The 27,057-nt window shown below is 41.2% G+C and overlaps 1 protein-coding gene across 3 annotated transcripts in view; it reads left to right on the top strand.

Annotated features, from left to right (window-relative positions):
• The first annotated feature begins 4,256 nt into the window (after positions 1-4,256).
• The window catches only part of jmjd1cb (jumonji domain containing 1Cb), a 136,967-nt gene continuing 114,166 nt past the window's right edge, over positions 4,257-27,057 (top strand). For all 3 annotated transcript variants that reach the window (XM_069708764.1, XM_069708763.1, XM_069708762.1), the window contains exon 1: positions 4,257-4,686. In XM_069708764.1, the coding sequence (XP_069564865.1) occupies positions 4,531-4,686 (156 nt within the window). In that variant the 5' untranslated portion in view covers positions 4,257-4,530. The remainder of the gene's footprint in view (positions 4,687-27,057) is intronic.

Here is a 27,057-nt window from a genome sequence, read left to right as displayed (position 1 = left end):
TGTAAATCATCAAGGGATGAAACTTGGAGTACTTCTTCATGAAGGTTAGAGCTTCTCTGTGGTCCGTGCACGTCATGGTGCCGTGTATTCTTCACTCGCAACAGGAGCAGTCTCGTAACTTATTGATCCATCATCGTTACGAGGGTGGATCCAGTTGAGCAAGAGACACACGCCAAAGTTTGTGACAAATTATTGGGAAACATAGAGAACTAGCAGGGAGCCAAATCTAGCAAGTGGGGATGGTGGGGAGCGACGATCATTTTATTGTGAGCAAGAAACTTTTTTATTTTTTTCGGTGCGCTGTGAACGAGCACTTTGTCATGTCAGAGAACCAATGTGCTATCCGCGCCACAGTTCAGGTCATCTGCAGTGAATGTTTTCCCTCAGGTGCTTCAGAACATCACAGTAGAACTCAGTGATGACAGTCTGAACCTGGAGGATAAATTCACAGTGCAAAGAAAACCCACCTGGTGGCGGGCCTGACCTGATGCACTTTTCTTGGCTTGGGACAGTGACGTTCCGCCCCTCAAAAACACAAATGTCACTCAAAAACACCTCTCCAGGCTCGTTGCTTCATTGCTGAAAGGCTTCCTGAAGCATTTAAAGGGTCTCAGTTGCAGATATCTAGAGTTTGACACAAAATTTGATGTGCGCCCTCTGGTATTCATTGCCAAGACTCTTTTATAAAAGCATCACTGCCGTTACATAATGTCTGAGCAATTGTCCCCAAAATTGTCAACAGACATATGCCTCTCAACTCAATCCGTGTCTCTGTGGTCTCTGCACAGCCTACAACACACACACAATGTGTCTCAGCTGTCTGGTTAGTTAAATACACAAATTAAATATTGTGTGGCATTAAATGATAGAACACAAGGGATTTCAGATACAATATAAAACAAAACATTTGAATAATTGAGGGGGATGAGCTTTTAACACACTATGCTTTCAACAATCTCTGAAGAACAATGTTTTTCCAAAACAGGGTACTGTGGATCAAAAGGTTCTTAATGGAATCCATAGTCTTACAAAGAACCCTTGAAAAATCCTTTCTTCCAAAAAGAGTTCCTGAGAAGCAAATCATTTTGGTTTCACTTTTGAAACTTTGATAAGAGTGCTGCTCCCCAGTGGGTGTTGCTCTAATGTTAACAACAACAACAACAACAACAACAACAAAAAAATCACATTTATTTTTTGTCTACAATACTACACCAGTTCAATAAACATGATGTGCAAATAGGACAACACACCACAGTGCTTTTCCTTTTGATTGTTTTGTATCTTTCTTCCACTAAGACCCACCTCTGTTTATTCTTTTTTTTTTCTTTCTGTCCTCATTTATTCCCTCTGTCCTTACCGTGACTGAATCTTTTTCATTTAAACTGTTTCTCTACTACACTTCCCTTGCTCCTCATCCTCCATCACTCCATCTTGCTCTCTCTTTCTTTCTTTTCTTCTCAGGGGGTCGCTCCAGCTGATAGCTTTTTACATACTTCCCACATAAACCTCTACACTATCCTTGATATCTCTCCACACACACACACACACACACACATGTAAGCACGCGCAAGCAAAAGCACACAAGCGTGCAGTACTCAACAGAACCACATGAAACACTGAACACACACACAAGCCTTCCTTCTGTCATGCTCCTTCAGTTGCTCTGCCTTTTTCCCTCCTTCACTGAGTCCTCCTCTCTTCTGCTCCTTTGTAGTCCAAGAGGCCTCCGTGGAAGACAATGCAAAATAGGACATTTGCACTGAAAAAAGGAGACCAAATGTGTTTGCTGCATTTCAAATTCTGAATGAAATGTTCACACGTGTCCCAAGAATAAGGAGGCGTGAAATGCAAAAATAAACAGCAGATTATATGAATGAAGTGATTGATAAATATGACTTTACAGAATTTGTGCTCAGATGGTGGGCTTAGAAGTCTGTTGTATTGTTCTTAAAGTATACTGTCCCATTGTTTTTGCAAATCTTTAACTACAACCGAAAAGGTAAAAATAAAAAAATTTGAAAATAGAACAAAAACAGCATATCAAATGTTGAAACAGAAATTTTTATTGTTTCATAAAAAATATATGCTCATTTTGAATTTTCACTTTTTCCGCAACACATTTCAAAAAAGGTGGGACAGGGTCAAAAAAAGACTAAAAGTTATGTATCGTTAAGAAACACCATCTCACCATCTCACAACTAATCAAGGTAAATGCAGATCAGTAACATGATTGGGTATAAAAAAGAGCATCCTAGAGAGGCAGAGTCTCTCAGCAGTGAAAATGGGGAGAGGTTCACCACTTCCTCAATGTAAAATTGCAACAAATTTGGGGATTCTAGTATCTATGGTATATAATATCATTACAAGATTTACAGAATCGGGAGAAATCTCTGTACTCTGTGACACCCTCAGGCACCATTACATTAAAAACAGACATGATTCTGTAGTGGAAATCATTGCACAGGCTCAGGCACACTTCTGAAAAACCATTTTCTGTGAACACAGTTCATCTCTGCATTCACAAATGCAGGTTAAAACTCTACCATGCAAAGAAGAAAGCAGATAACATGATCCAGAAACACTGCTGCCTTCTTCGCTGCTGTCATCTTAGATGGACCGATGCGAAAACTGTCCTGTGGTCTGACAAAAAAAAGAAACTAAAATTACATTTTGTAAACCGTGGACGCTGCGTTTTACAGGCTAAAGAGGAGAGGGACCATCCAGCTTGTTTTCAGCATGCAGTTCATAAGCCAGCATCCATGATGGGAAAGGGATGGACTAGTGCACATGGCATGGGTAGCTTCCACATCTGGGAAGGAATCATTAATGCTGAATGATAAATACCACCCACACAACGTCTCTTTCAGGGAACTCCTTACTTATTTCAGTAAGACAATGCCGAAGCTGTTGTAATCTGTTGTATTTGGCACATCATGAAACTAAAAATACAATGAAGGACACCCTAAACTGTCGAGTTACTGAAATCGTGAATCAGGCTGAAATGGGACAACATTTCACTTTCAAAACTCCAGCAACTGGTCTACTTAGTTCCATGACATTTACAGTGTTGTTAAAAGAAGAAGTGATGCAACACACTGGTAAACGGGCCCCTATCCCAAATGTTTTGAAACATGTTGCTGGCATCAAACTCAAAATAAGCATATATTTTTGTATCACCTTGTCATTTACAACTGCTTTCATCATTTAAAATGTTAATTAAAAAACTAAAATATGTGCATGCTGTAGTTATTTTAACATTCAACACATCCATTGGTTTTCCTTCCTTTACAATACATGAAAATCAATTACAAATCTGTCAACACCTGCTTGAATTGTTTAATCCAATAATGCATGCAGTTATGCAAATCAAGTAGTACAGCCTAATTTGCAACATGTGCACTGCTTTCCCTCAAACAATAACAAAAATGTAATATCCATACCATGCAGTAGCCTATTAAAATGTAAAAAACAGTGGATGAATAGAACAATACAAGTTGCTTGTGGTAAATAGGTCCAGACATACTTAAACAGTGGCATGTTCCTTTAAACAATATTTGCACTTCCCTGTGTACACAGGCAGACACAAATATATAAATACTTCATTTATTGCAATTATTAGTCAACGATGCAGAAGTGCAACTAAACTAAAAGAGATCAATTACACCCACAATGTCTAAAATTGGTTATAGTGGACACTGTGTGCAATATATAGTACCGTAGTAGTAGACTATAGACCATGGTGGACCTGTTGCAGATTATTTTTGAGTGGCACTAAACAATTTGTCGTCTGGTACAGGCAGATATTAAATATTAAAGAATATGGCTTAAAAGAATAAATCTCAAAAACGGCATTTATTCTCTTAAATTAAAAATTGTTTAGCCATGGAACAGTTAAACTCAAAAATAAAACCACACTATCATTGATATTGGTGCGGAACAATGGCCACAATTTATAAACATGAATTTCCTTCAAGCCTGTTATTATTGCCTCCAGGAATGCTGTGTGAGTGTCGAGGTGCACCGCCAGCAGCACTACAACGAACAGCAGTAGTGCTTAATGCAGTCGTAACAGCGCTGGAGCTGTGGACGCTTGCTGCTCACAGTAGTCGACTCGTGGCACTTCTACAAGAACGAACAGTTGTACTCGTAGTGTGGCATAAAATAGTACCGGTGGGGGGGGGGGGGATCAATTGGGCGGAGGGACACACTCGTGCTGCGGTCTGCGAATGCCTCGGGATTCAGCGGAGAAACACGAGTATGGATGGTGGCTGTGATGCGGTTCAGTGTTCCACCGTTTTTTCAAGCTCAGAGAAAAGAGACTGACGCTCGAGCGGGTGGAGACTACTACACATTTAAATCCCCCGGGTCTGTTTTTCAGCTTTCAGCTAACACTAACTTTTCCTTTTTTTATTTTTCTTTCTACCTTCGGATTCTCTAGAGCATGATTTAATGTCGTAAATGACAGGTCTGTAAGGGCGTCGTTGAAGTTTGTTCTAGGGGGGGGGGGGGGTCTGACCAGCCAAAGGGGCCATGGCAGTCGAGGCTCGGCCGGAGCTGGTCGGGAAGAGGTTCCTCTGTGTCAGCGGGGACGAGCCGCCTGAAATCGGCGACCTCGGTCGGTGGCCGTGGAGGTCCGGGGTCATACGAGCCGTCAACCATCGTGACAACGACAATTCCGAGCTGACGGTAAGGAAAACGCTGACTTTATCCACCGCTTCTGGTCTGTTACATGCACATCGAATGGGAAAATCTGTGGTTGGTGGCGAGCCAGCGAGGCGACGCTGCACGGCTCACCGGGCGGACATTATTCCGTGGTTTTCTCTTTGGTCATGGCTCCTCGGACCAAAGACTCTACCGCGTGTACTCACTATTGTTTCACTTGATATACACACACACACACACACACACACACACACACACACACACACACACACACACACACACACACACACACACACACACACACACGTATCTTTGACCACTTGAGCAAGAAGCAAGTTAATGGGAGGCAGACTACCAGCAGGGGGTTTTGGAAAGCAAACAGCTAAGCGTTGGTCCAGACAGTACAGTACATCCAAACCTTCCTACCGATCTCATCCACCAACTATGTACTGTTGCTGACACGGATACATGATTTTCATATTCAGTTAAATGTTGAACATATTTGAACCAAAAAAAAGAGAGCTCCCGTTTCGGTACACCAATCTTCCAAGTCACAAGCGGGGATAATGTAAAACGTCGATGTCCACATAATGAATGTGTCGCTAAGAAACACCTGGCATGTAAACGGATGGTGTGATCCTGCGAGAGTGGCTTGCATTTGTCAGAAAGCATGTGTAGGAATTTGAGCAGCTAAATGCTTTAATCTGCTGTATACTGCAAATCAGCTGACGGAGGTGAGGTTAGCGTTTCTAGATTTACTCCCTTAACGTTGAACTAATCCCTGTTAACTCGTGGTTATTGCTCACAATCCGCGTTATTTGGGCGGAATTATCGTCGATATAAAGACACCCCGTCTGTGCCTGTGTTTTTCTGGCCGACAACAAGCCCCTTTCGATTTGGACAAGGGGCCACAGGAATGCCAGGACTTGTAAAAACATAAAACTGGCTTTGCTGCAGGCTGAACAATGGCGAGTTTTTTTTCTTCATGTAAAAAAATATTGTCTGTATTTTCCAGAAAGCATACTGTCACACTCCTGTCACGCAGCAGCAGACATATATATATATATATATATATATATATAATACAGCCAGTTGCCAGGCAATGATTGATGAAAATATATTGGTCTGATCTCCCCCTTTTTATAGAGTTTTTTTTTTAATGGGTTAACATGCCAAAACCAGCAAACAATGAAATATTTGCCCTGACAAGCCCTTGGCTGGATAACACACAGCACTGTCTCACTGTACAGTGTGCCTGTTCCCCCGTTTTCTTTTGTTCACACACTCCTTCTATCTGCCAAGGCAGACAACTGGCCAAACCCCTGCACAGATCGTATTTGATCATTTTACAAGTGGTCTTTTGGATATATGTGGTATTAACTGAGGACAGTAAGTGGTCAGATACGACATTGTCCACCAAATAGGATCGTCAAATGGTCCCAGAGCTCTCTGATAAGGGTTTATTCTTTGTGTCTGATTTAATTTGAGAGGCATCTGTGGCACTTCAGTTTTTTGTGTGTTTACTGGTGTATTTTAAAGCAGAGCACTTGGCCAAAATATCCGATGTCGGTGAGTCACGGTGCGTTTTTATGTGATTAGACAATGGATACATGTCTCATGTAACAGGTTCATAGCTTTCTGTTATTCTCCATTTAAATCATCAAGTTGTCAGTGTTTTTTTTGACAGACAGACAGAATGAAGTGGCATTATTCCATGAATTGATTAGTGTCATAGCTAAATCACTCTCATAGTGGTAATTGCATGTTACCTCCACCAACGCCGAACATTGCATGTTGCAGGTTGCATGTTTGTTGGTTGAACAACAAACGCTTTCCCAGCAGCTTCCTAATTCTCTTGTTGAATCGGTCTTTGTGCGTGATGTGATTTAGGCAGAGAAGTGTTTTGGTTTAATTCCATACAATGAGGCACAGTCTCATTAGCAAGGGCTTAACTAGCTGAGCGAACACAGTGGAGAAGGATTCGAGATTAGATTAAAAGAAGTGTGTCAAGCCAAGCTGTCAGGCCTTAGTCAAGTGTCTGTGGTCAGAGGCCACGAGTACAGGAGCGCTAGTAACGCTTACTACGACTTAATGATTCATAGCCATGTCTAAGGGGAAAAATAATTAGGATGACCCTAAATTGATAAGGAGATCAATATGAAATTACCACAGACTAAGTGTCAAATTCAGTTAACAAATGCATTGATTGGTAACTTTTTAAGACTGTTATGTTTCAGTTCTTGGTTATAAGCATTCAGCTCAACACACTGTACCCAACTCACAAAACAAAAAAAATCATAAATAGGGTGGAAACAACCATTTAATTAATGCGATTTAAAGAAAATTAACCAGCAATGTTTATTTTATTATCCCATCTCTACAAACATGAGGATCTTCTGCTGTCCCATGTCTTAATGGATTGAAAACAGAATCTTTAGTGTTTTGACTGAATCGAGCAAAACAAGCAATTTGAAGATGTAACTTTGGGTTTGGGAAAACGGTGATGGGTATTTTTCACTCATTTCTGAAGTTGTTTGCGAGATAAATATAAAAGTGAGATTTATTTTAGTAGACAGCACATAGGTTTGGGATTTGCGTTATGATGCAACACGGATGTATTTTGTATATCAAAGGGAGATTCCACACACTTTACATTATCAGTGCATTGTGTGAGATCTAACAGTTGTTTTTGCAGTGATCCAACGTTATCACTACTTGTGCATGATGAGAGCCACAGAAATCATCTATGAACAGTGTCTGACAATGAGCTCATTATTATTACTCATTTGAATTCTGTATAAAGGATATTTAGTGGCAGTGATAGTGTATTGTACGACATAATTTTTGTCGTAGAAACTGTAGAGCCTTACTGTTTGTACACAGCATTATTTATTCTTTGGGATGTTCTGTCTGCTCGGTAGCAGGCCATTAATGCTGAATATATGGTACGATACAATGTCTCTGATATGAAACAGAAAGTTGAGGTTCAGTCATGTTTTGTTTTTTGGTGTGTTAATGCTGGTTATTAATGTCCCTAAATAGCTTGTGCAGTGAGGATTTGTCCAAGTTTACATCTGATGTTGGCACGGATATTTATAGCCGTCGGGCACTTTTGGTTCACGATCTATTTGGAGTGTCATTGTCTGCGTGCTCCTCACCTCATCAACCTGACCATACTTGTAATTAGCGCCGCTCCGAAAGAAAAATAACACGTTTTTCTTGGAGTCCTAAATTTGGAAAAAAGTTCAGGAAGGTTCCAATAACGACAACAAACTCAATACATTTTATTTAAAAAAAAAAAAAAAAAAAAAATCGCATTTGATTCAGTGTTGGTGCTGTGGGGAAAACGGAAAAAGGAAAAAAAAAAAACATGTCAGAGGAGACATAGATAAACTTTAAAACTGAGAACTGCAAAATGTGTGCAGCATAGACAGCGTCTAAACAGCACTGTAATTCCCCTAAGAAAAATGTGTAGCAGCAGATCGCTATACTGGCACATTAAGCATAAAACTGCCACACTCATCTGGATTCAAAATGAATGGAAAGAGCAAGGCAGCCAGGTCATTGCCTATAGTAGCCTTTTGTTTTCCGTTACAGTCCACTGCATGTGTCTGTACAGTAGCCGCACTGCCAGTTTGTTTTCAGGGCCGGAGCCTGAGGTTCATCTCTGTGGCTAATCAGCAGAAAAGACTGACCAGGAAAGAACCTTCCACAGACAAAATCCATGCATGGTTGTTGCAGTGCTGCAATTCAGTGATTGTGAGTGGGGGGCGGGGGGAATAGAAGCATTGTTTAGAGTACAAACATGTGTGCTCACACATGAGACTCAGGGAATAAACATTGCAGGAGAAACGCTTTCACCTTCTTGTGTAAATGTACAGTAGAGTTGTATTGACAGGACTTTCATTTGAAATGCTCTTCAGTGGGTTTGTGTATGTTTCAGTTTGCAGTTAATAACAGCTTAGTTTAAAGTATTAACAGCCTGTATAATTGTAGTAGCTTAAATTATGGGTGGGTAATTAATATAGTTTATTCATGTGTTTATTTACCTGGTGCAATCAGCCATGCAATAATAATATCGACAGGGTTAGTTTACATAATGAATAGCTTGATGAGTAAGTTTCAGGTATGATTTGATGTATTTAATATTCACAGTGCAGTACATCTGCAACACACAAACAGCTCAGGCTCTCAGCGGCTCGTTGTTGTGTTAGCATGCAACGGTAGTAGTGACAATTCAAGTTCAGTCAGGGACAACAAATGTAGTCTGGTGATGCAGGTGACTTTATCAGATTAATATTCACACACTGAACTACAGTATCGCTTTGTGACGCCCAGGTTGTGCCGAGTTTGGCAGCGCAGTAACCGGATACACAGAGTGTTAGTGGTTTGTTTTCTGGTGCCTAAGGAAACAAAATGTAATCTGAAGCCTGGATGGGGCTGGCTAGATGGACCCTTCCCCCAACACACACACACACACACACACACACACACACACACACACACACACACACACACACACACACACACACACACACACACACACACACACCGAGTTTGTGCAGCTCTCCTTGTTAGGACATTGCATTGACTTCCATTCATACTTAAGCATCCTAAGCCGATGCTTAACTATCACCAATTCCTGCCGACTGTGGCCAGCTGTGGCCAGATGTTGCCAGCTGTGTCACGTTCGGCTCCAGGAGACGATCACGGCCGTCCCAAACGATGCTCGTGATTCCACCAGACTGTTCAGGAGCATCCCAGAAGTGGCTCTCGGCTCCCCTGCGCTAAAACATACGCACTGATTTACTAAGATCTCAAATAACGGGTACTAAATTGCATCATTATTCCAAAAGTGTGCACATTTATTTTGCAGCCGTTTTGCAGGTGATTTACTAAGAGTAATTTGTGTCTTTGATATCAGGTGCAAATCGCTGTATTTAAATGAGGGGATTGCGGGTTTTAAAGTGATTCCAACCATGAAAAAACAGAACGACCGCAAAAGGAAATCTGATTCCATTGAAATGAATAAGTATAAACATAACAAGAACAAAATGCTTTATAGGAGATTATCAGTGAGGAAGTCAATGCTGTGGGAAAAACAAAAAGATTAATAGATGAAATTAGGAGTAGATGGCAAGATATTAGAAAACCAGTTTATAATGAAAACGTCAGCAAATAAAACAGGAGGGACGGTGGATGAGATCTCTTAACAAACACCGATCAAGAGTTCCAGATCTTTCTGTGATGAGCAGGTGAATTAGTTTCCATTTAGTGTCTCGCGACTTTATGAGGCTCCCTGTGAATTCTGCGGGACACATTCAGGACCTCTGACAGCTCACCTGAATAACGGGACTGTGCGGGACGTCCCAAGCAGATATACGCTGAAATGACCCAGAGGCAGGACCATGCTGAGTCGTAAGAAGTTTTTTAATTGCTGGTATTTCGTGGCTCCTCCTTGTTATTGGCTGTCAATCATCATTCAGTTCATTCAATAACTCAGAAATGTCATCGCTGGACAAACGATACGTCTGAAATTTTCTCCTCTGTCATCTCAAAAATGTTTCCACGGGTGTAAAACCTCGTTCTCTACGTATTCTTTAGGTTTCCTGCGTCTCCTTCTCACCACAATAAGAGCAGCCGTCTCTCCAGATATTCATCTGATTAATACCTTCAGTCGTACTAAAATACACAACAATCACTTCTCCTGTTTCTACTTTCAGGTTTAGTAAATATCGTTGCGGTGCTATGTTATCTATTTATCTCCCAGTATTTTGCAGGTTCAAGTAGAAATGGCCAATATTACATATGCATGCAGGCAAACACGCAAAATGGACAACGTGTGTTAAATTGCACATTAGAAAGACGCAATCCTCGCTGCACGTCGTTAGTAAATCTGCTTGGACATGTGTTTTTTTTGCGGGTGGTGTAAAGTTTGAACGTGATTTTACAGACACAAGCAAAGTCAAAGCTGCAGACAGCAGATCAATCGACAGGGAAGTCAGACACGGAAACGGCATCAGATTTCAGAATAAAACGCCCTGTGAGGACTCCCGACTGTATCACATCACTATATCAGCCCCTAGTGTTACAAGTGCAAGAAACATGTTCTCCTCCTGCTAACACACAGTGTAGGTGGAATACAGATACAAAATAGTTATAAGGATGGGTATATTTTTAACAACCATAACATCGCTAACTGTATTAACTTTGCCTGCCGGCTGCTGATTAAGGAGAAAGGAAATGACAATATAAAACACACAAAAAAAGGAAACATATAGCCTACTTACCCCTGATAGAAATAGATATAATAAAAGAAGAATAACCACATAAACAAGTGGTGTTTTGCCTCATTAGGACTGGGCTTTTGTTCCCATGACAACCACTGGTTACGACAATGTTTGTGTTTATTCTGGGAAAAACCTTCCAATGATGTTAAAAAAACCCAAAAAACCCAACTGTGTATACACTCTCTCTCTCTCTCTCTCTCTCTCTCGCTCTGTCGAGGGATGGGTTGGGATTTTCAAATTAAAAAAAATAAATGAAATAGTGTGTACGTCTTATTTTCCTCATTTTTATCAGCACCTGGTACAAAAACGTTAACCAGGTGTCACCACTGCCAGAAGGTGGTGGCTACAAACGGCAGAAACATGCAAAGACTTAAAAAAAACTGAAAAATAAAGACATAACATGAGAAGATGACACAAGATGACACAAGATTTAACAATTATTTTATTATTACTTTCTTGGCTGAAATAAGTAAAATTGTTTCTTGAGTTTCCTGTATATACAGTAAGGGGGGGGCAGGAATGGATATTAATTATACTGTAATTGGTGAGTTTTAAGAGAAAAAAACACCACATTATGGACCTTTTCTTTGACAGTGTTTTTACCTGAGTGATCTGAAACTGAATTTCTGACATGCTGATCATTTTAGATTGATTTTACAAATGCACCCGTGACAATCAGCTGGTCAATGGTTACATTTACTTCTTAACCTATGTTGGTATATTTAAGTTAACTCCGTGTGGGGACTCCAGGCTGCTTGCATACTGCAGCTACGACAAATTACTTTCTAGCTTAGCTGTTGGAAACTTTGCATGTCCCTGTCTATGTGATGGACCGTCACTGGATGTTTTGACACATTTCTTGTGTTTCAGCTCTTGCATGCAAAAAGTCTTATTGCACTTGGGATAACGAAGTAGTTCACTAAAACTCCACGGCATCACATTGCTACGTATAGCAGCCATAACGTCTCTTTTAGGCTTGGTGGCTTCCCACATAACCCTGCGAGTACATTAGGCTCTTCTACGCAACAGCTGCTGTCATTTTTCGCCAGACCTGAATGGCACATTGTGCAACACTACTTCTACTCTCATCACTGGTGTGGGCATGGAATTTGTGTGCAAGAAGCATATAATGCTAAAAATACAAATCATTTCTGTTGAGAGAACTGACAAAAGAACCCACATAGAACTTTATGTGAGCCAGACTAGATCCCACCACTAGAGACTTTGAGTTCCAGACAGATTGTGGTCTTACACTTTGACCGTATGGTGATTCTACACTTTTTTTTGGGTTGCAAATACTTCATGGGGGAATTTCTAAATCAATGCACAATACTTGATGTCATGGGAACTTTGAGCATGAAGTAGTATCAAGCTGGTATCAAATGAGCTAACCTCATTCAATGACCAATTTTTACTTTGTAAGACCTATAAGTTAGCAAGCATTCAGGATTGGATTACACCCCAGTCAAAGACATATTGCTCAGTCAGCAAATATTTAGATGATTGCGGCTACTGAAATAACACATCGCTCTAAGCTACAGGAAACCAAAGCTTTCAACACAGGACATCAGTCAAAGTAGGCATTGCCAACTTCTTGCCTGGTATTTATTTTGAATCACATTATAGTAGTTCGTTTAGAAGAAACTGGACTACTATTTCTGAACAGTCACCATTCAGACCAGTGACAGTGCAGCAAAAAAAAGAGAAGTCACTCCAACTAATTCAGTCATCTTATAGTTTCCTGGCTGGTATCAAATGGGTAGGGTTAGACATTGGACATTATAATATTACAAATGAGCCCACACACACACACACACACACACACACACACACACACACACACACACACACACACACACACACACACACACACACACACACACACACACACGATAGTGCGTGTGGACGCGCCGTCCCGCAATACTTCCCGTGGCGGTAATAGTGGCTGTGCTATTACCAGTCTGTCAGTAGCTGAGGAGAAACTAGGCGTTGAGGGGTGAGCAACATCCTGAGCCGTACGACCCACAATGCCGTTATTACAAGGACAGTGGACATGTCATCCATTATTTTCTGTTTTCCGTGCTGGGTGTGGTCTTTGCGCGTCCTGTTGCTGCTGGGAGCGGCCGTTGACGCCCGGCAAACGATGCGCCACAGCGCTGCGCCGCCTCCATTCTTTAAGCTGGTCTTTTTAGTAAAACATTCAGTCTGAAAGCAGCTCAGGCAGACAGCCTGTGACTGTGCCCTGAATATGAAATGAGTGAAATCTTAGTCTGTCTTACTGCTGTTATCTCTGTCGAATCTGCTCAAACCGACTGTACTACTACTAGGCTCTACTGATCGTCAACACCATTTGTGTTGTTATAAATATCCTCTGCATGCAGAATCATGTGTCTTGGACCTCAGAGCTGTCCTGGGTGTTTTCAAACGCTGCTGTCAGGGAATACTGGTCCAGACCTCCAACGAGACTGTTTTACCAAAGAATGTGAGGGAAGCTATTTTGGTGGAGCCGGTAATGAGGAGGTTGTGCTTGTTCAGTTCTGATCATCTACTGAATGGACACAGCAACTGTGGCTCGTGTGTGACCATCAAGTTTGGCTGGGAATCTTCCACATACACAATCCATGCATGCTTGTTGCAGTGCTGCAGTTCAGTGTGTGTTGTTTTGTGAATAAAGGCATTGTTTACAGCAGGGAATGTGCTATATTATATCATTCATGATAAAAAAAAAATGGAATTATCAAAACAAAAGATGTTGATATTGGTGTTCATGGCAATATTCTAACTTGCTGATCTAATGACGCCATACTGTTCAGCTGTGTTATTTGTATGATGCTCGTGACGTACGACATTTAAGTATTGCAATTCTTTTTTTTTCTACTATCTTTTTTTTTTTTTTTTCCTTTTTATGAATTGCTGATTCCTGAGCCAATATTTGCTAGCAGCTAACAGGTTAGCCTGCAACGAGCCACGCAGCTCGTCAGCATCAGTGCGTGACCTCCGTGAACCGGAGAGCTGTTCGTCTGTGGCCAAAAGTTATTTTCTTCTTTTTTTGTGCTTACAGAGAATAAAACGTCATGTTTAACGTTGCTGCTGACCAGTAATGTTTTAAATTTCCAGTCTTCAGACTGTTGACCAGTACCAGCGACTACATTAACACGTTCAGCCTGAGACGAGCTGAGTGCTCCACAACTACAGCGATGATTCCTTTCATTATAACAATAACATAATTAATTAATAACAATAATAACATTATTCAACTGTATTATAACAGTAGTCTATTTATCTTCATCATGCCAGTAGGTCATTTTATTTTATTACAAAAGGACTCTATATAAAGTAGACTACTTCTGGATTGACATTTGGCCTACTGACCTCTTAAGTTGTATTTCTAATGACCCGTTTTTCATTGGCATGGCTTTAAACAGGCAAAGGGTTTAAAGCTCAGAAAGACTGTCATGTGATTTATGTTTTTGGACATCACATGACTCATGATATACGTACTCTTTTGAAATGGATGATTTAACTTTTTTCCCAACGATCAAGTGTTTAGAAAAATGCAAAAAGCGCTTTAGATAGTAATATCGAATCAAAAAAACTTGTGGAATCAACAGTACTTAAAATTCCCAATACATATTAAATAGGCACCCAAGTGTTGTGATAGTATCCCATTGGGAGATAAACATATTTTTCCAGCCCTAATGTAAGTTTATGGTTTTGAATTAAAGCCTATTTTATGTATCATTATTTGTCCCATTGAAAAAAAAAATCCCAAACTACATGTTTTATCAAAAGCAAGTAGTTTCTACCCGGCACTTAGAACTCTTTAATTTGGTTGCTTTATTCTTGATAGTTACGAAGGAAGACCCAAGGCATGGTGGGAAATCCTACTACGTTTTGTCTGAGGGTGATTTTGGTGATGAATCGTGGGCTTGAAGCAATGTTTCCTTCGGACAGTCAGGGTTTCGAGGAGCTGTCAGGAGGAACTACACTTGTCTGGCTTGCATTGTTCTCCGGGGCTGTGCTTCCTTCAGACGGCTGCTCACTTCACGGTTCTCGGGGGGGTAAAGAAGCTGCGCTGCCAGCTACTCTGCTGTCGGGGCTGTCGATGTTAACGTCTGTTTTGTTTTTTTAATGATGTGGAGCGACGCTTCGAGTTCACTGAGCCTCGTCTCCATTACAGCAAACAAACTATAAATAAACGTACTTAAAGATGGAGAAGAATAACAAGACACCGACCAGGAGAGAAATATCAGTCTAATCATTATTATATATAGCAATATTATATAATTTTTCATTGACATGTTTGGCATTCCCCAAAACTTTGGTAAATGAATTTTGGTCCTCATTGCCCAGTTCGACTTCCACTCCAACGTAACAATGCAACTCAAAACTGTAAATAGTATAATTTCTTTAATACGATACTTACAGCATGGCCAATACACGACCTTAGTATTCAATTGTAAATGGAACATCCCAAATTATTTTGGTGTGGTGACATAGATATCATAAAATGTCATTAACATTCTTTTAAAGTTATTTTCTTAATTTTTATAGATCGTCTTAAATTTGCCTTTTAAAGCCACTTGCATAATACCCAAGTGTTTCATATCAAACTTTTCCGGACAATCTCGGCAATAACTATAACGCAGAACCCATTTGACCGAGAGCATTGTGTAAAGAAATAATTTGGCATCAATGCTGAAAAATCTAAGTATAAATTTGGATTTTTTTTTTTTTTTTTTTTTTTTCGGATCTTGAGTGAAAACCTCCCTTTAATCATTTGGACAAATTGTTTTGGAACATCAAATGGGTTTACTGAAAGTCTCAGGTTCATGCATGGTGAGAGGCAGATGAAATGGAATAAATAAATATATGAATACAACTTGGAGTGGAAAATGTATATTCTGTTTATTTTCATGGCTTTGACAAAGGCTTAGAAATGTGTTTTCCTGTCCATCTTGGTGGTAAACCTGAAATGTTGGTTGTTCCCAGCGTGGTGGGGCTGATGGACCGCTGCCTCACCTGTCACTAGGATGCGTCCGCCTGATGTCCTTACTGACACCTGTTGACCCGATCATGCAATTTACTTAATCCTGACTTCAATTAATCAATTTCATTAACATGGTTGCTCTCTGCCATTTGGACATTACAAGGCTGAGAATAACAATAGGCGTGCTGACAGACTCTTTTTAACTCAATTTCAAACAGAATCAGAACATTTCATTCTCTCAAAGCGCCGCGGTCAACAAGGTCAGTGCGCCTGGTTTTGTTTGCTACATAAATTTGCTTTCATTTGGTAAATCGGCTAGTTGATGAGGTAATTGACCTCGTCACATATTCGAACTGGTCTGAACCACATGTAAACAAATAGATAACTTAACTAGCTACCACTATTGGTGATGTCATACCGAGGTGTACTGGACTTGTATGCTGGGAGCGGACGGCCCGCGGCGTGCTCTCATGAATGATGGAAGCGGTTTCCTCCTGGGATTTGCCCTGTTATGCTCATTTGGTCAGTAAATCCCGAAGGTTATACCGTTATGTGCCTTCTCTACGTAGCCGACATAAACAACTGTTTATTCACCAGTCACCAGGTTCAGCATCAAACTTCCTTCTTTTACTTGCTAGTGGAGAGCAACACCGATGTTAACTCTTGTTTGCATTTATCATCACGAGGTCAACTCGCTGCTTGTTCTTCATGTCGTGCTGGACTGAGACACTACAGTGACTCACCATCCCATTTTTATGGTACAAAGTGCTATTTTGAGACATGAGTGACTGGGCGAGCTGGTCAGCTGTGCCAACCATAGTAGACGTCTCTGTAACACGATACATCATTTTTTGTCAACACTACTATTTCTTTGCATTCTGTGGATGATTTTTGTTTCATTTTTGAATGTTTTGAACAACATATCTTGCACATTGCCACTTTTAAAAGTCCCTAATTTTTCCAGTTAAAAAAAAAAAAAGAGCTGGTGAAGCTTTGTGTGGCTGCTGTTCTATTCTGTAAATCTCACACACTGGCATATTCAGCCTTGTGCTGCTGGTGCATGACTCATTGGCTGGCTTTTTGATATTACAGAGAGACACACAGAGAGTGAAAAACCAAGAGAGGCATGGAGGGAGGAGAAGGGAGGGGGGGCAGAAGAAGGGAGGAGAGAGAGAGAGAGGGAGAGGGAGAAATGTTTCTAAAAGCTGAAGTGAAAGAGAGAGTGAATGCTATTTGAAAAATGAAGAGGGAGAGCGAGAGAACCCGAGAGCTGTGGACTCTCATGAGTCCTTTGGTTTTCCAGCCAGTCTCACTGGCAGAGATGGAAGGAGAGAGAGGAGGAGGAGAGGGAGGGAAGAGAGAGAGAGGAGGGGGGGGGGAGAAAGAGAGAGGGAAGAGAGAGGAAAGAGAGAGAGAGAGAGGTTTCTTTCTCCTCTGTCTGGCCTCTCTCCCATAGCAACAGCGGCTTAGCCACGTGAACGCCAGTTCCTTTGAGTTCACCCACTGCACAGAACTTAACTCCTTCAGCACCAGATCACAGCAGAGCAGAGAGCAGACAGACAACATGCCTTTACATAGAAGGAAACAGAAAGCTGTTACATTGAGACATTTCAGTCTTTGGCTGTAGTCAAAATCCATATATATATATATATAAAGCATTACATGCACTGTCCACCATTTTATTGGAATCTCTGGATTCTGAATTTATTCACTCAGTACTTCTCTATCAAAAAACACCACTGTGGAATGAAAAAGGTAGTTTCCAGTGAGATGCATGCGTCTTCATGCTATCCATCCCATAAATAATGGAATGCACATTTTACAGATGCAAGGATGAACTGGACAGCTGTCAACGATGACACGCTGATTATTGGTAATTGTCCAAAATCCCCTAGTTTGCTGCTCCCTAATGAGTGAACAGCTGAGTGTACATTATATTGGGTGACTGAAGCAGTTGAATGAGTGTTGACTGGAGGAAGTATTGTCTTCTGTGGGTTTATGGACTCCATTGCTCAACTTCACAGTCAGTAACATGCAAGCCGAAAAATCTGAATCTCTTTTCCAAGATAAAGAAAACAACAACAAAAACTCTCTCCCCCCTTTTTTTTGTGCCTCTGCTGTGTCCACTGACATAAATGTTCCCCGGACAGTTTGACAGTTGGCCTGCGATTAATAAACACACAAAGAAATAGTAATGGATTATGTAGATGTGAAGACTTTGTTGTATTTCTCAGTTTAATTTCAAAGCCACTGTTTAACTGTTGGTCCATTTTGTGCCAATGTAATAAGATAATCATTTAGAAGGGACTTTTTTATACCCTTGCACTGGTGACAGTTGCGGCCGGAGACATTATGTTTGTGCGTTGTCCATTCATCCATATGGAACAATTTGTTTGTATGTACATACAGATATGTATATGTTTGTTTAGGTAGGTAGGTAGGTAGGTAGGTTTGTGTGTGTGTGTGTGTGTGTGTGTGTGTGTGTGTGTGTGTGTATAGAGAGAGATCAAGCTCTTAGTGTTGGAATAGCAGAGCAGAATTTCTGTGAAATACAACTACTTTGGTCATAATCATGATACTAGTCACCCTCGTAGTATTTTAAGAAAAAGTAGAATATTCATAATGAATATTAATATGCAACACCTACAAAGTGCTGCATATTGTTTTGTGCATTAGCCTTGAAAACTGGCATTACATCAGCTGTGGTGTGAGTAGAGTAGACTCGGTATTTGACGTGTCTCAGCTGGAATGTGAACCGCAATTAAACAGGTTAACTCTTGTTACCTTGGAGAGGAAAGATTCCCTCGCAAAGAACTCCATCTCTCCCCGTCAGCCCTCTCATGTCAGCTGTCTCTTTATGTCTCCAGAACAAAGCACAGCTGCAGTTAATGATTTCTTTTTTTAAATTATTCAAATGAAGTCTTGATTTGTTTTGATGAATCAAGTAAACCTTTAGTTTATAGAATTTCACCTTTTCCCAGAGTCCGTGGTCACCTTTATGTCACAGTCTTGTCAGTGTTGTCACTCTAAGCACAGTATCTCAATTATGGAAGATTATACGCTGCATCTTCTTTCAAAGCTGAAAAGCTCTGAATGAATTTGATCCTTTCGGGAACTCTGCTTTGCTTAAAGAACTACATGATTTGTGTGTGTGTGTGTGTGTGTGTGTGTGTGTGTGTGTGTGTGTGTGTGTGTGTGTGTGTGTGTGTGTGTGTGTGTGTGTGTGTGTTCATGTAAAGCTTTATCCATAGTTTATATTGCTCAGCTCTGTCTGCAGCTACACTACCCCTCCCTCCCTCACTCTCCTTCTCTCTTGATCACCCATTCAATCACTCCTCTAGTTTACTGTTAGCCAGTTAGCTGTTAGCCTGCAGCCAAAACACCGGTGATGCCTAAAACTGTTGTAGACTGCACAAATGAAGAAGTTCTTCAACACAACTACTAACAAAACTTTCTGTAAATTAGTTATCAACACGTGCTTGATTACACTACCTCAAACTCAGCTGCCGACTGCTGCCTGTCAAATACAATCCTGCTTCCAAAAAAAGGGATGGGACGCTTTGTAAAAGTAGAATGTGAGGATTTGCCAATCATGTAAACCCATATTCAATTGAAAATGAATCAAAGATAACATATCAAACCAAAAAAATCTGTATTGTTATATGAAAAATATACGCTCATTTTCTCTCTCTTTTCACTCTCACCTCCGTTTGTCCACTAAATCATTCCACTGATTTCAGATCGACTTATGACACTAAAATGATCTGAACCTTCGCGATGATTCATGTCATTTCAAATAATGCTGCTTACATGGGAAGGTCTGAAAATTATGATGTAATATTTGTTCACAGTCAACTGTTTGCAAAACCATCTGTGTGTGGCGGGATTCATAATGCTGGCCTCTCAATTCATGATGCTGTCGTGCGTCGGCTCAACCTAAAGCTGCACTCGCCATGAAAATACTTTATGAATGGTAAGCAAAAGCTACGTCACACAAACACTCCCGATCATCCTTCCTTTAAACGTACAATCCCTTATCCAACAAGACGGACAAGCTAAGACCAAGTAACATCGTAAGAGAGCCAGAACTGAAGACGTGGCTGAATCACAACTTTCCTCGATGCTGCCGTGAAGCCAGCAGAAATATCGCTCTATTATCTTATCTACGGTGCATCGGCGCTGTATGTTTGCGTATACGCTTGGTGAAAACTTATCTCGGGGATTTAGGAGCAGATCAGGTGTTTCATTTATAGACTTTGTACATGATTCCAATTAGAATTGCATTTGCAATAAAGATTCCTATTAATTATATATATATTGTCAAGTACTTAATAGCTCTAATAGCTGTACATGATGGACGGTACACGGTTGGTATTGTTGTCATATTAATCATCTTTGAGCAGTCGATCCGCGGCGCTCACACGAAGCTGTGCAGCTTGTCAGACCAGCAGACCTTCTGTTCAGAACCAGTCGGCCCGGCTTGTCTCTCCCTCCCTCGGCCGTCACCTCTCCATCCTGTCAGTCTGTGCAGCCGTCTGCGCCTCAGCTCTCTGCTGTATCACTCCCCACTGTATCACTCTACACTTGAAACAAAAAGGCACATGTGGAGTCCAAATGGAGTCTTTGCATACACGCAAAGATCATTTTTGTATTTTTTGCTTTTCGGAAGAAATGTAGAGAAAAGAGTTGACACTTCAATAAAGCTCCAACTTTACACACCTTGAAAAAACAACAAAAAACAAAATGTGTTGGGTGTGTCTCTGAGCTCTGAACAGTCACACATACTAACACGTGTCTCCGTAGTGAGGTGCGGCAGTAGTGGTGGAGTCATGCAGTGTAATGAAACTTGTGAATGGAGAGAGCACCGTGAGGACTTTATTTAAGTGCTGTGCTTTCTGTGTGCTTCAGGAGGACGTCATGTAATCTGTTTAATGACTCCAGTGCTGTCCTTATCATCAGGTTGGTTGTTTGTAATATTTGTAATCTGCAGCTGTCTCGAAGATGAAGTCTGGCCTGAGCTCATCCTGCTCTTTCTGCATACATTTTTATGATATTCAATCTGACCTTAAATTATAAAGATTGAAAGCTGTACATAAACTGTTTTAATGAAACAGTGGTTTAAACTGCCAACTGGTTAAAACACCACAATGCACTATGACATGTCATGCATGCGTGCACTGTCTGTAAGGTCGTGTCTGTGTGTGTGTGTGTGTGTGTGTGTGTGTGTGTGTGTGTGTGTGTGTGTGTGTGTGTGTGTGTGTGTGTGTGTGTGTGTGTGTGTGTGTGTCCAGTAGAGGACGGTGGATGCAGGATGATGTCCAAAGTTTCTGTTGACATTACAACATGGCAATTGTGAAAAAAAGCACATTAAGCACTGCAGTAATAACCTTCACACCTTTAGTCCAGTTGTAGGGTGAGATCTTTGTATGATTCTGTCAAATAAGTTTACAGTAAGAAAAATAAACATTTTACCAATGTTTCTTAAATGTGCAGCAAAAGCCCTGTCAAAATTCGACTGTATTAGCCTCTCTATTTCAAAAACAGAAAAAAAAAAGAAGCAAAATGAAACTCCTCCATGCATTTATTTCAAAAACCTACAATGTCTTGAAATAGAATAGAATAGAAATGTGCAGATTTCCTGTTCTCCTTCTACCCACTTGGTTTCTGTGTTGAACCAAAATCGGGTTTGTTTAATAAACTAGGTTTTAAATCCTGTTTAATGCAGCAAAATACAAATACAGCCCTGCAAAACCCCCAGTCACTAAAGTGTGAAACTGAGAAGCAGAAAGGTCTCTTCTATTTCTAATAGTGTGTGTATATGCGGTCCACCTAGGTGTGATGTGATGTGCTATTCTGACCTGATAGACTTTTCCTTGACAAAGGCCAGCTAGACGAGAGATGTAATATGATATTGTTCCTTGAGAATCTAGGGCAAGGTTCCTTCCCCACACACGTGTGTGTGTGTGTGTGTGTGTGTGTGTGTGTGTGTGTGTGTGTGTGTGTGTGTGTGTGTGTGTGTGTGTGTGTGTGTGTGTGTGTGTGTGTGTGTGTGTGTGTGTGTGTGTGTGTGTGCGTGCGTGCGTGAGCTTGCCTGGTGGCTTCCAAGTGTGCACATGTTTATCATGCGTGTGTTGTAAGTTTACTGGCTTGTGTCATGGGATTTGACTGCAGTTTTGTGGTTTCCGAGCATGCTATCGTGAAAAAGTGTGTGTGTTTGGACCAGCTTGTGTATGCATGATAACTTTGTATGTGCATAATCATACTTGAGTTGTGTGTGTGTGTGTGTGTGTGTGTGTGTGTGTGTGTGTGTGTGTGTGTGTGTGTGTGTGTGTGTGTGTGTGTGTGTGTGTCTCAGTATTGCAGTTGAAGAAAGGGAGGGGTGTTCTACTGCTGGCTCCATTGATTGGTTCCATACAGACTGAAACTTGACCTTCACAGCAGATGTCTGTAAGGCTGCCAATGACACACACACACACACACACACACACACACACACACACACACACACACACACACACACACACACACACACACACACACACACACACACACACACACACACACACACACACACAAAACTACCCTTATTATACTGCAGTATGTCTGTTTCTTGGAGTATTTCATGCTATAGGTCTCATCGCCTCGTCTTCATCTGTGTGTTATGTTTCTCTCTCAATCTCTAACATGATCAGCGAGGATTAAATCTTTTCCAAAAGTTGACCAGCTTCCATCTAACACAATCCCAAATCTCTTGGGATCAGTTGGAAGAATAGGATGAAACAGGACTGCTGAGAGTCTCCACACTCTGGCTCTCACACCAAATGCAACAGACCCCAGCATATAAAAGCATCCATAGTTATCCAGCTCTCAAATAGGCTGACTGTTGCAGACTTGCAGTTCAGTCAAGAGTTGAATTAAAGCCAGTGGAGCACAGTGTGTCACCTTTCTGCAGTATTTCACAGGTCTCAGACAGCTTTCACATGATGGAAATACAGATCATTTTCAGTTCGTCGGCCTCCTTGTTCTTTGACTAGCAGTGTCAACTGTTCTGTTTCTGTTAATGCATGCAGTGTATTTTCTTTTTCCACTATATCAATGTTTATTTACCTCTCAGGGTTCAACATAAAACATTTTTGTATGTTTTAACTGGCCCGGCAGCCAAAAAAATGAAAAAAACAAACAAACGCTTTCCCCGTTACAACAGTGATGTTCCTTCTGGGTGTTTATGATATAAGAACAGAACTGATGATCATCGCAGTGATTATGGGTGACCTTGATTAAAAAAAACCTCGGGTTTAAAAACTGAGAAAACCCTGCGAGCTGTCAGTGTTTTGCAGGTTGAGAGGAACCGTGTGGGTGGTGGGTAGCGCGACCTGCGATTAATGTGTGTATTCATGTAGTTTACAGGGGCAGAGTTTAACCAAGATAATTTTCTGTACCTACAATTTACAGATGACTCCAAAAGGGCTCACGTAGAGGAATACGAGTAGGGGTGATGGGCATTTCAAGCAAAAGTACTAATTCGCTCGAAACTATTCGATTGTCAATGGAACATTCTCCCTCTGTATATTTGTTAACCTGTGCTGCTCTCCACAGGGGGTGATTTTCACATGAAATTGTGACACTAAAACGCCCCCAAAAACTGTGTCACTATTCACATCAGTCAAATAATTCTGCATCGAGGAGAGGTCGAAAATAGGATGGTAATGTGTCTAAAAGCACACAGTTAATGTGTGCATGCCGCTGTCGGGTTGGACGGATTGTGTGTGTGTGTGTGTGTGTGTGTGTGTGTGTGTGTGTGTGTGTGTGTGTGTGTGTGTGTGTGTGTGTGTGTGTTTTCGTTTCTTGATTGCTGAGATCGGCCTCAGCTTTGTAACTGCAGAAGATGGTAAGCAGCAGGAAGCAGGAGCCAGTACAGATGGATTTAATGAGTGGAGACAGCCAGTAAGCACAGATGCGCGCCCTCACATATATGCTTGCATACACATATATGCACCGGCATGCGCGCATGCTGGCACGCACACAGGAGAGGAGGGATTTACCAGAGCAAACGCTCTGTTTTTGCCAAATTCTTTGGCTCGGTACACTCTCTGGCGGCTGCTGGGGAGAACCCAGAAGTGTGTGTGTGTGTGTGTGTGTGTGTGTGTGTGTGTGTGTGTGTGTGTGTGTGTGTGTGTGTGTGTGTGTGTGTGTGTGTGCGTGCGTGCGCACACTTTGAAAGCAGATACATCTGTCAAACCCCACCATGTCTTTCAGCTGAGTGCACTCGTAGACCCACAGCTTTTTAAAAAACCTTATTGCTGATGTTAACGCAGGCGGCGCGTTAAGTTCCAGTGCGTTTTCTTGTGGAGAAGTTCTGTCAGGTCCTTCAGGCTGAGACTCCATTTATTGGCTGAAATGACAACAGTAGTGGCTGCAGCTAATTTATGTAAATTCTGTGAGTTGGCCAGACTACGGAATACAAACTCTTGGCTGTTGTCTTTTAAATGTGCTCCTCAAGCCATGTTGTCTACACTCAGCTAAAGATGGTAGTTGTAATAAAAGGAAAACTAATTTTGTTTGAATTTTAGCATCTAAAAAGATAGAGTTAATTATTTATTATTGTGCAAAAAAAAAAAAAAAAAAAAATCCTAACAAAAACAGCAGGTCTTTCTTATTGAAACACCAGATACAGATATGTGTTTAGTGCAGCAGTTTGCTGCTGTATTTATCAGTCTGTCTGGCTAACCATCACAGCAACAACACAGTCTTTAAACTTCAGACAGGACAAATTGAGATGTGATCTGCACTGACCACATTCGGAATATGTGGCCATATTCTTTTAGCTGTCAACACAAATGCATCCTGCCAACATTGCAGGACCACTGACTGCCCTGACGTCCTCTGTGTAAGCAATATAAATATTCACTGCGCCACATTTCTGTGTTTGTATCAGATCCAGTACACAACATTTATTTTTGGGATGCTTTTATTTGGTCCCCCCACATAACACTTTGTTTCACCAAAGCCTCCTCTTGTTTAGTAACTTTTAGATGACCTCATCAGTAATTTCTGACACATTAGAGGAATAATAGAGGAATAGCCACCACAGCGGATGGCTAGACCCTCTCAAACCTGCTGGAATAAATAAATAGTTAAGCCCCAACTGACAAAGGTTGTGTTGTACCTGACAGGTTCAGGTTGTGAATTAAAAACTCCACTGTTCAGACATTTACAAATGTGAAATGTGTCATAAATCCCGAGTAAGCAGGTTAGAAAACTGAACTGGTGGCTGTGAAGCAGCTGTTTACTGAATAAAAACATGTTTGTTACACCAGAGCACCACTCGAGAAGCAGGTGTACATAAATGAAGTAGATCACATGATATTTTGACAATGGAAACACTGCTATATGGTAATATATGGGCCATATGCTTTAGGGGAAATTTCCCACTGAAATAATGACTGGTTCGTGAAGAACACGCGTACCATTACGACCCTTTATGAGAATGATACTGCAGGTTTTTTTTGCCTGGTAATGTGATGTTATACAGGAAAAAAGCCCCTCGTCACTGCAGCACTGTTGTTTCTGTTGGTCAACTGTATTAATTTGCCGGTCAAAGTTGAGACAAGGTGAACTCTGACCTCTGAGTCAGCTTGAGTGACTTGCAGGTTTCTCTCCAACAGTAAACACATGATGTAGTTTTGTGAAGCTTCAGTTCAAGTGAATGGAGCAAAAACTGGTGCAGGATGGAAGCAGAAAGTGCTTCTAACTGCTCGCTGTTAAATAAATGCTTGTTCCTTTTGTAAACTAGCTGGTCTGTGCTTAAGTAATGCTTCTTCTGTTGCATGCATGTGTGTGTCCGATCCCAGAAGTATGTGTGTGTGTGTGTGTGTGTGTGTGTGTGTGTGTGTGTGTGTGTGTGTGTGTGTGTGTGTGTGTGTGTGTGTGTGTGTGTCTGTCTGTCTGTCTGTCTGTCTGTCTGTGTGTGTCTGTCTTTTCGAACCAGGTAACATGCAATTCGAAACGGTGGGATGGTGGAATTTCTAGCCCACACGCTGTAGCAGGATACAAAGACACGTGAGCCAGTTGACCTCAAACCATCTTGGGGTGAGGTGGGGGTAGGAAAAGGGAGAGGAATGAGTCTGGAGAAATGTCTAGAGGAATGAGTGCTCATGGGATGGAAGAAGGGAACAGGACTGGGAGTAAACAGTGGAAGGCACCTTTCTAAAGGTGGAGGGAGAAATGAAAGGAGACAACAGAAGAGACAGGAGCAGACAGAATCCAGAGACAAAGAGAACCAAGCCTGTTGGTGACATAACATGTCCCATTAACGTGCTTCATCACAAGGGGACAGGGGTTCAGATCCTAGGGGGAGGGGGGCAGTCATGGAGAGTAACCAAGGTTTGTGTCTTTTCTCTCATTGCAGACACTGATACAAACTGTACTCAGATCAGCTTCTTTCAGCAGAGAGCAGGAGATGGTGGTTTTCTGCGTCTGGTTTCAATTAACATGCTCAACAAGTCTGCTGTGTTTCTCTCTTGTGTTTCACATGTGTGTGTGTCTGTGTGTGTGTGTATACACTTGTAAAACTGTCTTTATGAGGACCAGTGTGAGATTTTGGACCATTGAAGTGAGGACATTTTGAAATTCTCACCTTTTCATAGGAATGTTTAAGGGTTAAGAATGCGTTTAAAGGTCAAGAAGACTTGGAATAGGGGTCAGGTTGGGGTAAGGTGTCGTCGTTACCTAGTTGTAAAGGTTAAGGGGTGATAGGGAATGCACCATGTTCACAAATGTCCTCACAAAGATAGCAGAGACAGCGAGTGAGAGACCAGGCTTTGGGCTCAACTCGGTTCTGTTTGTTAGATTATAACAGAAACATATAGAATACATATTCCATAATCGAGTGTTTCTTCACATTCATGTATATACATCTGAGTCTCGTATCATTGCCTGACATCTATGCCAAAGAATATATAACTACTCTTGTACTATCTTGGCATCACTTAATACTGGCTGCTGGCTACACAGCATGCCGCTCACCTCCATATCAACTCTGTATCAACTCCTTTATTTAAAAAATCACGATGATGTTGCATTTTTTTTTGGCTAGGATAGGGATTTTTTTTTTTA

The sequence above is a fragment of the Brachyistius frenatus genome, unplaced genomic scaffold, assembly GCF_029030835.1.
Source record: "Brachyistius frenatus isolate BFR_SWC_R1_liver_20210118 unplaced genomic scaffold, ASM2903083v1 Contig_78, whole genome shotgun sequence".
Classification (NCBI taxonomy): Eukaryota; Metazoa; Chordata; class Actinopteri; family Embiotocidae; genus Brachyistius; species Brachyistius frenatus.
This window is presented reverse-complemented; position numbering and strand designations above follow the sequence as displayed.